This window comes from Delphinus delphis, chromosome 17 (genome assembly GCF_949987515.2).
Source record: "Delphinus delphis chromosome 17, mDelDel1.2, whole genome shotgun sequence".
NCBI lineage: Eukaryota > Metazoa > Chordata > Mammalia > Artiodactyla > Delphinidae > Delphinus > Delphinus delphis.
In genome coordinates, this window is record NC_082699.1 from 46,426,721 (window position 1) to 46,440,975 (window position 14,255).

General features: G+C 36.9%; 1 protein-coding gene across 4 annotated transcripts in view; it reads right to left on the bottom strand.

Annotated features, from left to right (window-relative positions):
* Window positions 1–14,255, bottom strand: part of UBR5 (ubiquitin protein ligase E3 component n-recognin 5) — a 141,644-nt gene that overhangs the window by 98,398 nt on the left and 28,991 nt on the right. For all 4 annotated transcript variants that reach the window (XM_059995013.1, XM_059995010.1, XM_059995011.1 and 1 more), the window contains exons 2-5: window positions 4,698–4,742; window positions 4,242–4,323; window positions 3,694–3,770; window positions 2,844–2,963 (exon numbers count right to left, since the gene is read on the bottom strand). In XM_059995013.1, the coding sequence (XP_059850996.1) occupies window positions 2,844–2,963; window positions 3,694–3,770; window positions 4,242–4,323; window positions 4,698–4,742 (324 nt within the window). The remainder of the gene's footprint in view (window positions 1–2,843; window positions 2,964–3,693; window positions 3,771–4,241; window positions 4,324–4,697; window positions 4,743–14,255) is intronic.

Consider the following 14,255-nt stretch of genomic DNA (forward strand, 5'->3'; position numbering starts at 1 on the left):
ACATAAATGTATAAACTAAATAAGGGATCAGCAAACTTTTCCTGTAAAGAGCAGAATGGTAAACCATTTATTTATTAGGCTTTGTAGGCTCATCAGTCTTAGTCATGACAACTCATTTCTACCATCTTAGCACAAAAGCAACCACAGACAGTAAATAAAACATCAAGCATGGCCGTATCTCAGTAAACATAGGAGGCGCCGGATTTAGCCTGTAGGCTGTAATTTGACAACGCCTCAACTAAAAAAAGAACTAAATTTTAATCTCTAAACAGGTAAAGTTTCATATAGTATCATACATAATTTATTCTTTCTTAAATATAAACTTTTTGCAGATTTATCAAATAAAATGAAAATTCCATTTGTTTATATATATTATTTTCAGAATTCTTTATCATACACTGTTATGTTATGTGTGTGCATAGAACTATTAAAAGGAGATATCTAACATTTTAATAAAAACCAGAGCTATGTTTCCTATGAACAGTTCTAGCACAGAATGAGCTAAAGGATGCACTCAACTAAATGACCTCCCTCTGACCTCAAATTAAATTTAGTTCGGCATAAAAACAAAAAAGAGAAAATAAGTACCTTGGGACCTCAATTTTTAAATGTAACTTTACCTAGAAATTCAGAGTCAAAATAAAATGTTTAAAAAACATCTTCTCCTTAATTATATTTTCAAACAATTTAATTTGCTTCTAGTTATATTTCTCTGATCAGCCTCTGAACACATATGCTGACTTGACTGATTTGGCATTTATCTAACCATTAAATGAGTAATTTCAGAAAATTTGGCTATTCAAAAATCAAGGTATAAAATGAATAAAATCATCTGGCTTGGAATCTGTATATGATTCCTTTAGTTGACAGCATATCAACTTTAGATAAAATGGAAGAAGAGTTGAGTATCTAGTTTAAAAAGTAAGAACTCTACAAATAATTTTAAAAGTAAAAACAAGGTGCAAAGTTCCAGTTATAAAATAAAGTCATGGAGATATAATGTACAGCATGGTGACTATAGTTAGCAACACTGTACTGCATATTTGAAAGTTGATAAGAGAGCAGATCTTAAAAGTCCTCATCACAAGAAAAACAATTTGTAACTATATATGGTGGTGGATGTTAACTAAATTTCTTGTGGGGATCATTTCACAATACATTTGACCCTTGAACAACACAGACTGAACTGTGTGGATCCACTTATATGTGAATTTGTTTCAATAAATGTATTGGAAAAATTTTTGGAGATTTGCAGTGATTTGAAAAAGCTCACAGATGAATCGTGTAGCCTGGAAATATCAAAAAAAATTAAGACAAAGGTAGGTCATGAATGCATAAAATATTTATAGACACTAGTTTATGCTTACATAGGCATAAGGTGATATTTAATATAAAATTAATAATGTGTTAGTTTTCTTACTGTTTTACCCCTTTGCTTTCATAGAATTACATTACCATACATAATGCTTCTCTCTCTCTTGGTTGGAGAAACTGCATATCAGCCTATCATAACAGGTAAGCGTGGGGTTTTTTTGTTTTTTTGTTTTTTTTTGCAGTACGCGGGCCTCTCACTGTTGTGGCCTCTCCCGTTGCGGAGCACAGGCTCCGGACGTGCAGGCTCAGCGGCCATGGCTCACAGGCCCAGCGGCTCCGTGGCATGTGGGATCTTCCCGGACCAGGGCACGAACCCGTGTCCCCTGCATCGGCAGGCGGACTCTCAACCACTGCGCCACCAGGGAAGCCCAGCGTGGTTTTTTTTAGTGTAACAATGTTTCTAATACTATATGATGAATATGACTATATATATCATGTGATACTATATGCCATAAAGTTTTTATACCAATTCATTCATTAGTGTATAGGTTAGGCTACCATGAGGTAATCATGCTGCTGCTGCTTTGCTATCAATTCATGAATCACTATACCTGTAAATAAATACGAATTTTTCACATTATCTCTTCCTTTTTGACGTCTAGTGTTAGTAATACATATAACATCTAGAGTTTTGTATCATATAGGACATATAGGTAATGACAGACAATTCATCTTATAAACAGATGATGTAAACTTACAGTATCAATAAGTACAGTACTGTTAATATATTTTCTCTTCAGGATTTTCTTAATAACATTTTGTTTTCTCTAGCTTACTTTATTATAAGAATACAGTACATAATACATATAACATACAAAATATGTATTAATCACCTGTTTACGTTAATGGTAAGGCTTCCAGTCAACCCGAGGCTATTAGTAGTTAAGTTTTGAGGGAGTCAAAAGTTACAAGTGGGTTTTTGACTGTGCAGAGGGTCAGTGCCCCTAACCCCTAGATTGCTCAAGAGTCACACATATATACAAATACTGAATCGTTATGTTGTACACTTGAAACAAATATAATGTTATGTGTCAAGTATACCACTATAATGTTTTTAAAGTAAAAACTTCGTTAAAGGCTTTAAAGTTCAGTTACATAATCGTTTCAAGCCTCACTAAATTAATTCAGAAAGAACTACTGTATTCGAACACTAGAAAGAAATGTTAGATTTTTTTTTACCCAAGAATTAGTCACAAATGAGACCAAAGATAGTATCACTGAAAATTTTTAAATAACATAAATGACACGATAAATGCATGCAGTCATTATACATTTTTAGAAGGACAAAAACCTAGGTTAGCTGTGATTAGCCTATGTGGGTTTTTTTATCATGGTGGCTCACCATGAGCGACAGGAGCCCCTGCTCAGAGTTCAGGAGTTCCTTCACTCCATCGCTGGATAACTCTGAAATGAGCACTCACAGAGCAATAACCCAGACCCGCGGATGCCATCTTCTGACCACAACTTACCCCAGGGTGTTGCCTGCCAGCCTGCCCAGAGTCTCGGAACCTGAGAGAAACCACGGGGAGTCGCTTGTCCTACCAGGCCTCGATGTCCTCCCTGCCCCCGAATTGCTATTCAACTTTGACCTGGGAAAAAAACAAAAGGTAGAAAAATCACAGAACAGTCCCAAAATCCCTAGGAGCAAGCCAGGCCTCACTACTCTGGGACTTAGTGTGGTACAATATCAGCCTAACAATTCTCTGATTATTGTTACTGAATGGATACTTCAGATCAAAGAGCAAACCTAACAATTTCTAGCCTCATAACAATCCAGTTCCTGTTTGAAACTGTTTTCACGGTTTAACTGCAAATGAATTGTTCCTTAGATTTTTTAAAGTAATCATATTTTCCTTAGAAGCAGTCAACTGAAAGTCATCATACATTATCTAGCAACCTTTTTTATATGACGTCACTTATAAAGGCCAAAATTTTAAAGACTCCGTCATTTTCAAATTGAGCTACTTGACTTGGGAATATTAAAAGGGAAAAAACATGATCCGAAAAGTCAGTTCACTCAAAGAGCCAGATCTGTCTTGGGCCCTACCACATACACATCATTCTTCTGGTAATCTATTTCTGTTAAGTGATCACTGACTCCTCTGCTACTTTTAATGCAAATATTTTAGCTATAAATCACTGCTTGCATAAAAATTAAAATCAAACTACAAAGTAACCATTTCACTCTATTTTAAGCATCTCCTTTTCTACAATGCTTTTTTTTTTTAATTTGAGGGTTCCCAAAAATCAAAACACAGGTGTAATATAATACCTTTAAGAGCTAAATATTTATTAAATGGAAAGGACATAATGTCTTACCCATCATTATTGTCAGGTTTACCCAATTCCAATCGGTCTGGCTGTACTGAAAAACCGATCCTGCAAACTCTACCATCCTAGAAGCAAAGAAAATAGAAGAAACTTCCAAAGTAAAAATGTGTATTAAAACTTGAATTTATTCAACAAACAAATTATGTACCTATCACTGTCAATTCAGAAGGCAACAAATAAGCTCCCTTCTAGAAAGTACTCACACCTGAGCTGGGGAAGTATGGTTTGTATACATTATCATAAAACCAGTAAAAATAATTTAAAATGTCTCCATCTAACAGAATTCAGAGTAAGGAAATGACTAGATATCAGGAACTTCTCCATTCTCTTACTAACTAGTTTCAACCTCTAGTAAATCATTTAAGCCTTCTCTGGGCCAGAGGATTTATACAATTAGGAAACGGAACTGGGTGGTCTCTGGAAGAACTACTGCAAGAAACTGCTGTTTTCCACGGTTGAAAAGGAAGACACATGATGATGCACAGCTGTATTTTAACATCCATTTTCATTTCTCTACCGTAGGGTAAACGGTTTACCTCAAGAAGAAAGGCAGCATGATTTGGGCCCACCACACACTGTTTAATGGTAGCCTGTTCCAACACATTCAAAGGGGGATGGCTGGGAAATAAAGAAAAGTATGCAAACAAAATTATTTTTTAAATGGCAAATGCATCCTAGGGTTTTTTAGAAAATCCAATTAACAAAAGAAAAAAATTGCTAGTAAAGCCTGTTTTAAAAAACTAATATTTACATATTTTAAAGGAATAATTGAAAAAATTATTATATCTACACAGTCATTATAGCTCTTTGGTATGGCAGAGTTTTTAAAAATCAGTATGAATACCAACTATAATTCAAATGAATGCAACCCATAAAAATTTGATAGTTAGATTAAAATTTTCTTAATAGCTGCTGCCTAAATATGAATACTTTTTCCTAATTAAAACAAAATCATTCTTTTTAGGAAATGTAAAATATCTTAAATCTCTTACCTGTTTAAATTATATTTGTTCAGTTTCTCTGAAACTTCCCGTAACCTTTAAAAACAAAACAAAACATGAATAAACCACATGTACAAAGCCTTTGTAAGCAAAACAGTTCTGATTTGGTGATCTCTAACAGTAGCATACAAAAATTTTACTAAGCAAGAATGTTTTTTATATTATCTTTGATTTCTGTCCCAGAAAAGATCACAAGTCAACCCTGCAGTTGCCTTCCCTCACCACCTCATTGCAACTTCAGTCATCATCATCTTAGTATTTTACAGACGAGGAAACTGAAGCTTCTAGAGTTTATTTAGAAAACCAGCAGTAGAACTGGTACTTGAACCAACGCCCAATGGAAAGCCAGTTTTTAAACACCATACTACATATGCCAAGAGACTCTTGAATGTACACGTACATGATGAAATGAAAATATTTGGGAAGCACATATATATTAAGAATTTAATATAAAGAGACAGAAACAATGCAAAAGCCAAATTGGCTTAAGGTGAGAATAGTCTCAAAAGTTCTTGAATCACCTTGTGACACATAATTGTACAAATTAAAACCCATATCTATAAAATAAGGATAACACCTCACATTTTTAAGAGTATTGAATATGCTTAGAAAAATCTCAAAGGGCTGTGTAACAGAAAGATATTAACTCATGTTATCTATTATGATTTTGCTGTTTCTCTCAAAGAAACAGTCTTGAATTAATATAAAATATTGTAATACTCATTTAAATTGGGCACTTTTGTCAACCTAAGGAAGCCATTTTATAATACAAAGATGTATTCAAATGTAGAGATTTTAAGAGTTCAATTCTATTAAATTACCAAAACAAATGCCTTTGAAAACTTTTCCAGAAATTATTCTCTTAAAAATAAACTGAGCATTTTAGGAACAACAGGGAAAAAAATTAGAACAGTAAATCAACAGGAAATTCTGTAAGTTTTGCTTTCTAGAGAGTGACAAAAATACATGAAATCAAATTTCAATCATTCGTCCTAACAGACGAAAGTGGTATACATACTCAAAATTAATCATGCCTTAAAGCCAGTTTAGGATTTAAAAGCTACCACCAATCATATAACATATGGCCAAATAATCTAATTATTTTGATAAAGAGATTCTAATAGGAGCCAGTTGTCCTTCAATTTTACTTTATCCAGTAAAGTTCTAACCACTGTTCAATGATGAGTAGTATCTTTCAAACACTAAAATATGCATAAGCAAATGTCCAACACTAAATCGTATTTCTAAGCAAAAATAACTTTCAAATGATGCCATATTTAATTTGTCTACCAAGAAGTAAATACTCACTAGTGATTTTATTCTCACTTCCAAAGAATAACATCAGATCATGTGTGACTTGGCCCTCAATAAAATACATTTTCATTTTTCTAGCCTTTCATTAACAAAAATGTGTCTTCTTCAGTCCTGTAAAGTCAAGCTTTTTGACCAAATCCCAGTTTGCTCATTTATAAGGCACATATCTGTGTTTCAAGGCAAGATAAAACACCATAAGAATAATGCACTGTGGAACTCATGAGCTCTGAGAGAAGGCTGACTAGAAAATGGGGAGAAGAAAATAGACTAGGAGGCTCCAAACTGAGAGGCTCCATTCTGGGCAATAACAACAGCCCTGAGAAGACCCGGAGCAGAGGCAGGAGTTCTCATTCTCCTCAGCCCACACTGACTATGAGTAATTTATAAAACTCCTCACCAGACTACAGACTAGAGCCAGACTGTGAGAAAAGACTAAGAAAGGTTTTATTTCCCAAAAGCCATAGTAGTGACACTTTCGAAAGATAACTTGTTCACCAGCATACAACTAAACCCATTCATTTCCATTCCTTTTTTCTTAGCCCAACACTGTCTCTAGCGTTTTCACAAAGAATACGGGGGGGGGGGGGCACAAAACTTGTCAAAGCTTTTTTCAAAGCTGGACAATAACTGAGATTAAGAATTAAATGATGCTTTCATGGCTCCAAATATCATTCCAGGCAAATAATATCTATAAAACTAAAGTAAGGTTTGAGGATATCAAGATGCTAGAAAATAACAAGTCAAGAACTCAAAAGCAAATTTCAGGTTAGGAAGGGGACAGAAGAAATGTTTACTGACATCAAATTTTCTAATATTAAAAATCATGGTGGGGGCTTCCCTGGTGGCACAGTGGTTGAGAGTCCGCCTGCCAATGCAGGGAACACGGGTTTGTGCCCCGGTCCGGGAAGATCCCACATGCCGCGGAGCGGCTGGGCCCGTGAGCCATGGCCGCTGAGCCTGCGCGTCCGGAGCCTGTGCTCCGCAACGGGAGAGGCCACAGCGGGGAGAGGCCTGCGTACCGCAAAAAAAAAAAAAAGAAAAAAATCATGGTGGACTCCATCTGAAATGTACACCCATTTGTACTGGAAATAATACTCACTGGATAGCAAGAAATCTGGGGTTTACTCCCAGCTCATCTACTACCAACTGGGTTCATTTAAGCCCACTAAGTTTCCGGTCTCATCTACGTGAAGAAAGACTAATAGTCCTCTCTGGTTCTTTTCAGTCCTGAAATTGTTATGAATGTATGAAAAGCAAATATATCAATGGAAGATATTTATGTAATGTTTATATGGAAATAGCACTTACTAACTGTCATATTCAATTTCATCTTACCCATCTGAAACTTCCACACACAAATTAATTTTACATGGACACTTAGAATATTTCCCCAAATATCAAATTTGTTTAATTTCTTAAATTCAATCCGCAAAATTTACAGAAAATGTATCATTTTTCCAAATCTCAAGATAGTTATCATGACTAAATTGGCCCCATACACATTAGTTTACACAGATCCCAGATAACAGTAACAAAGAAACCTTCAAGCAAAGGGGGAAAAAAAATGGTACTAACTATAAAATAAGGAGTACTTTGTTCCCCTTTACATTATAGAGTCTTCAGCAGACATGTAAATCCCAGAACCGCAGGCCACTGATCATATTCATTTAAATTTACTGAGTTACTAAATGTCTCTACAAAAGTATTAGGCACTCATCTAATTTAAAGGATCTTCTTTCAAAAGCTTACAATGCTTCAAGTTATTAACTATATTTCCTCTCACAGCGATATTAACAAAAGTTTTCCCTGTTTTTAAAGTAAAATCTAAACCACCCTACAGCTCACCAAATTCCATTTCAGAATAAATCTTTACATGTGATTGTGAAGGAAAACAATTTTAAGAACACAGCATAACATTACAAAATAACCTAACTCAGCATTTAATCTCATTTCAGAGACAGGCAGGAAAGCCTTTGTGAGGTGGCTATAACACACAATGGATAGGTAAGCAGTGAGCTTCTGACAATCCTTAGTACTCCTACACCAAAGATTTATTCTATATTCTGATTCAATAACCTATTTCATTCCTTCACATTTATAGACATTTTACAGATTGAGAGGCTGGAATTTTTTTTGACCACCAAGGTAAGGTAACAGCAAATTGATGTTAATAGAGAAATCAGTATAACAGTACTTGCTAGAGGGTAACGTATCTCATAGCTGCCCTTGAAATTCCCTACAATTTCAGTCTCATTTCCCCCAAATTTAACCTTATAATTTCAAAGATTAGTCATCTTTTGATGACCCTCAATTGACAGTAGCACTTAACACAGGTTCTTTGGTTTTACAATTCCCTGCCCTAATCCTAAATCCCCTGCCATCTGTTCAGACACACACACCCCTAAAATGAAACCTGTTAAATTCCCAGCTAAATTTCTAAAGGTAAAAAGTTTAGGTACATCTGGATTCCTAAAAGGCTCCAATTCTCCAGGACATAAGGATATTCCTGACAGCCCACCTTCTACAAGATGATCCTTTTGCTATCCCTGGAACTGTAAGATCAGGCATACCCACCCACGTTTCACGTGTATCAGTACTCACTTTAATGGCAGAAAGTGGCATAATCTGCCCCCAGTATATTTCCTCCAGGAACATTATTATTATTTCAGGCCCAGCTCAAATGCTACCTCCTCCATGTGCTTTTCTGGTAGCTCTGATTTTCTTCCTACATAAATCTACAGCTTCTCCCTCACAAAGGACCTTTACTGTCTACTTGACATTCTACGGTCATTTGTGTTTCAATCTGAGCTACCTTCAGACTTTAAGCAAAGAAGAGATAAAACTTAACAAGTATTTCCCCACTCTTCCACTTCTTTAGATAACAGTTCCAACAGTGAAAAATGTACAATAATACTTGTTACAATACATTTCAGAGGCAGAAAAGATTCCTGATCTTCAACTCAACAAAACTACTCCTTAGGTCTTCCACCTCAAATTGAAGTTTAGAACAAGCAAGAAAAGTGTGAGTATACAGATTTCTTTTAGGATAGTCGCCCATATAAATCTTGTAAGCAGACTAGTTAACACAGCGAAAACGTTTAATAACTCACCACTCACCAATAATCATATTAGCAAACTACCTTTAAAGTGACCTCACTCTACTCTCTAGATAACCATCCACGGAATAAAACTTTTACAGATCCATTTTGGAGTATAGGGCTTAATAATCCATACAAAGAAACAACAGCCAGTCAGTGAAAGGTTACCTACAACACTAAATCATAGACTCCTGCAGAAAACGTCTTAAAGATCACCTCTTGTCATCCATGTCAGAGAAGGCAGGTATTGCCAAAATGCAAATGTACCCAGACCACCTTCTTGCAGAAGAAGAAATACTGCAGGAATATTTCTGGCATTTCTCCAAGAGCAAACTATCTAAAGTTTAAAACTTAAAACTGAAGAAGCAATCAAAGGGCACTTTTTTCCCCCCTCTTGGAGCAAAGACTATGTTACTAGATAGATGGCAGAGAGAGGCGCCAAACCCACCTCCAACCACAGAACATGGTCTTTCCACTATATCTTCATGCACTTTCCTGAGTATAGGGAGTCCGTCCACAACACTGTTCTTTTATACAAACTACTGCACCACACTATATATACTGCCCCTCTGAAATCATTCCTAGCATGCCAACTATCCACATCATCAACAATAACAATAAATTCAAGCTATCACATGATGGTCCTGCCTGGCAGCCACTGTAATGTGAGAAAAGGATGTACTTTGGGCACAGCTGTAGAGGGCATTTTGAGATGGTCATTTACTTGTGCCAGGCACATTCCCACCCCCACCAGCAAACTGAAAGCCTGGAGCTAGCTTATTCAATCCACTACAGTGGGCATCCCAACCCCAAATCCCTTTTCACACAATCCTGGAGCAAGCCACCTAAGATATGCTCAAAGGAGAGGCCCTTGAGGGCGTCTTGGGTGTAAAATAGAAGAAAGTCAACTGAGTCTCCTCCTCATGCTGCACTGTGGATTTGTTTATGTGTGGACGAGATAAAGGCTTTCAGCCCACCTACCCACTCTGCGTTGTGACGTAAAATATTAGCAGCTACCTTGACCCATGGGTCTGAGGATGGCTGGGAAGAGCCTGGAGGGATTAGGGTTGCCTTGGCCGAAACAAGAAGCACCAGCAGATTAGGGGTGATTCCCTTCATCTGTGTGATTATGAAAGACTCTCATTGTAGGTCTGAAATTTAACTTCAAGACATTCAATTTTCAGATACATTTTTAAAAATCCATTTTGTACTGCTTCTAAGTGAATTTAACCCTGATCATGGGTTCCCAACTTCAGGATTTCTCAGGAATCGGGGATGGGGGGAGGGTGGCTAATGAGAGAAACAATATAGTTGTTTAGACAACACACACAGAGAAGAAAAAAATCACTGCACCAAAACTCAACAAGTGATGGTTTCTAAAAGGTTGGTTAGAATGGAGAATCTGAAACCCTATTAATGAACTCTTAATACTGTTAATACTAAAACCCCCTGGTCTGTCTTGCACTCTGAATAAATTTACCCCCATGCATGATTCTCTTTAGATGTAAAATGGTACAGCAATGTAGCATAACATAGCATAAAGCATATGAAAAATTTAATCCTGCCCTCCTGATAGTATTAGTACCCATGAGGAACTAAATGTTTATCATCTCAATAGGGGAGGGGGAGGCAGTAGAGGCAAGGATCAGAAAGAACCTCTTTAAGATTTATATGCAAAAGCTATAGTCAATTACTAAAAGGGGTGAGGGGGGAGCCTTAAGGAGAAGTCACAAACTGCCGCCCTACAGATGTACACGTGATACTGAATCACATGGCATTTTAAATTGTTTAAAGACTGTTAAAGATTCTTGGCCAACATGTAAAACTGGAAAATTTCAGACAGATTTTCAGATTTCTAGCTTCTCTTGAAAAATGAGATCCAGCAACCAAGCTTATATTGCCTAGTGGTGACTAGAGGTGCCCTTACCTGCCCAGCACCTGTAGGCATTTGAGTTTGAGACCACTGATAGAGAAGATTATTCCTCCCACACTCTAAAAAAGGACATTTCCTTGGTGAAGAGTAATCTGTTCAGTTTTATAATGCAAATCCCAGCTTGTAAGTTGATCCCTAATATATCTTTGCTTAGACATAAGTCTTAACCACATTTTATTTCTTTAAATTTGACTTGACAATTTCTCATTTTTTTGCCCACCCAAGAAAAAATGGTGCCAGGTAGCAAACATCTGACTTTACTTTTAAAAGACCCCAAGTCACACAATGATGGCTTTTGTAGAGGAAAAAACCCATCTGTCAGCTTCCTGAATAACCAGTTATAGGTAGGACTTATACATACTTTGTGCTATGGAGAGAACAAATACCAGTTTATAAAATGTGTTCCTTTTACCCTAAATAAATAATACAGGACATTCAGCTTCAAGATACATTCAAGACCAAAAAACAGAAGTTTCTAAATAAATACTGTAAACTGAGAAAATGATACAAATTTTAAATGGGAAATTCTTTTAATTCTTCCTCCTAGAATGGTTTTCAGTTGAAACTGCTCAAAGATTTCTATAAAACTAAGATGAGAAAATTCATGTTATAGAAACACTCTGCAACTATCATAGAAAAAAGACATTATACTTACAAATAATTTCTTCCCTTAACACAGAAAATATTCTGGTTAGAAATTCCTATATAGTGCCATAAATAACATCTTTCATAATAAAATGAAAAAGAGACCAAAATCCCAAACTACTGTGCCATTTGAAAGATAAACACATCTCTGAGAAACTAAATGCTGAACACAAGAAAATGAGTCATTTTCCTTTAAAGCAAAACCAACTGTGTTATTTTCAGCTCCATTCAAAACAGGAAAAGGAAAATACACATGCCAAATGGACAAGAAATTCGGTAGGAAAAGATAAAAGATATGGCCTTTATACATTAATTCTTCTTGATAATTTCCTAAGTATTTCTGTCTCATCTAATTTCAACTGCTTAACAGTAAGACCATACATATGTACAAGACTCAAACTTGGTTAACTTGTGTGCTAACAGGGTGAGAAGACTTCCTTTAGTGCTCCTGTCCAAAAAGTGTAGCATCCAGCCAAAATTTCAAGAGAAAAGTCTTGGTTTTTCTTCACCCTTAGGCCATAGCCACATTCTGAATATCTGCAACATCAAACCCAATTTTAACTCTACATACAAATCAAAGGTCTCATGAGATAACTGACACACTTTGTAATATAAATACCACCATTTGGCAAGGTATTCAGTCCTTGAGATAGAACTCTAAACTGAAAATACCTGTGATGAAATCTGATTTTTCCATAAAACAAGACAATTAGGAGGTTAGGTTCCTGACCAAGGATCTTGATGCCATTAAATTCAGGAAAGCTTCTTTAAATGACAGATACTGGGATGGCTTCTTGTTGCCCTTTTAACATCGAAGATGAAACGGCAGTTTTACTGCCTCTGAAACGGTCATTTTACATTCCTGAGCTGCCATTCCATCTGCCCTGGGAACAAGAGGCAGCATGGTGGAGTGGGAAAAGAATGGGCTGTGGTGTCAGACTAACAAACCTGGGTTCAACTCCATCCCTTCCATTAATTGGCTCTGTAACCTTGGGCAAGCTTACTTTAACCTCCCAGAGCTTGGAAGGTATCTTGGTCTGTTAAATGGAGATAAAACCACTTGTCTGGTAGGACTGCTATAAGGATTAAAGGTAATTTTGTAATGTACCTTGGAAAGAGCCAAGCACTTAAACATTCAATAAATGGCAGCCATTAGCATTATTACTGAACTATATTTTTCATCTTTGGATAGCTTGCTCTATATATTGCTGCTTCAAATCTGCCAAGTTCTAGCTTGAACCGGTTGCCAAACTAAATAGGGCCCAATTTGAATCTGGAGATCTTGTAGGAACCCGAGGAACCAGAGAATGACAGCTAAGTCTGGGAATTCTTGGAACCAGAAATCCGTAGACGCACTCTAACTCTGTGTATTTTGCGCATGGGTTGTTATTTCACAAGAGTGAGAGATTCCTTCTCTTCCTGCCCCTACTACCTCCAATCTCATCTCCTCACTCTTCCTGGGCACTCTATACCCCAAATATCACTATACTCTCCCAAGTCCTTCACTAGATTATACTCACAAAGTACTCTTTTCTTGGAGGGGAGAGGGGGAGGGCACGCCTCGCAGCTTGCTGGATCTTAGTTCCCCAAACAAGGGACTGAACCCAGTCCATACAGACCACCAGGGAGCGCCTTATTTTATTTTTTTTTGTACACATCTATTCCTTCAGCCTAGAATAAACTATACCCCACTGCCTTCTACACGTCTATAGCTACTAGTCCCTGGAGGGTAGGCTGAAAGAACCTGTTGGAAACGTTAACTTACCTTTCACTCCAGGCTAAACTAGGCATTTCTCTGAGTCCCCTGGGGCATACTTCCTTCCACAGTACTTATGCTGTAACTACTTGTTTGATGAAATATTTGTCTCTTTCACGGCTTGACAAACTCTATGAAGGCAAGAACCGGGTTTTACTAATTTCTAAATCCCCAGCACCTGACAGCTGATGGATGGGTGGCTGAACAAATGAATGGGCATTCATGTCCCTGCTCTAAGTCCTACACTGCTTCAAAATAGTGGATTTGCAGCTTTTTTATTCTTTTCATAGTCATTCTAAAGATTTTTAGCTGTTCTGCTATGAGGCCAATATTATGAGACTAGGTTTTTTAAAACACACCAAAGGAATATTGTCCTACAAAATAACCCCACGGAGGTTCTACCCCAAATCAAACGGTCCTACAATATTAAGAAGAGTTTTTTACTTTAACTTTTTTTAACTTTCTTTGAGAATCATCCCAGAAAGAGTTTACCAGACAGACTAGGAAATCACTCGGTACTTCACAGCTGGGGATACTCTCCCAGTCCCGCCACTTAGAGGACAGTCTTGTTCCTCCCCCCATCCCTCCCTCCTCCCCCTCCTCCGTGGCTTAATCTGGGTTGCGTTAAGGAAATGTACTGAAGGGGCCAAAAGGAAGCTGGAAGCAAAGGGAAGAGAGAAAGCAAGCTCATCAGGAAGCAAAAGTACAGATAAAAGTCTGTGTGCAACTCACCTGTATAAGTGCCTGAAACTGATAACATGAGTCTAACTGGCTAAGCACCTTAAAGTACAAACTAGAGAAAG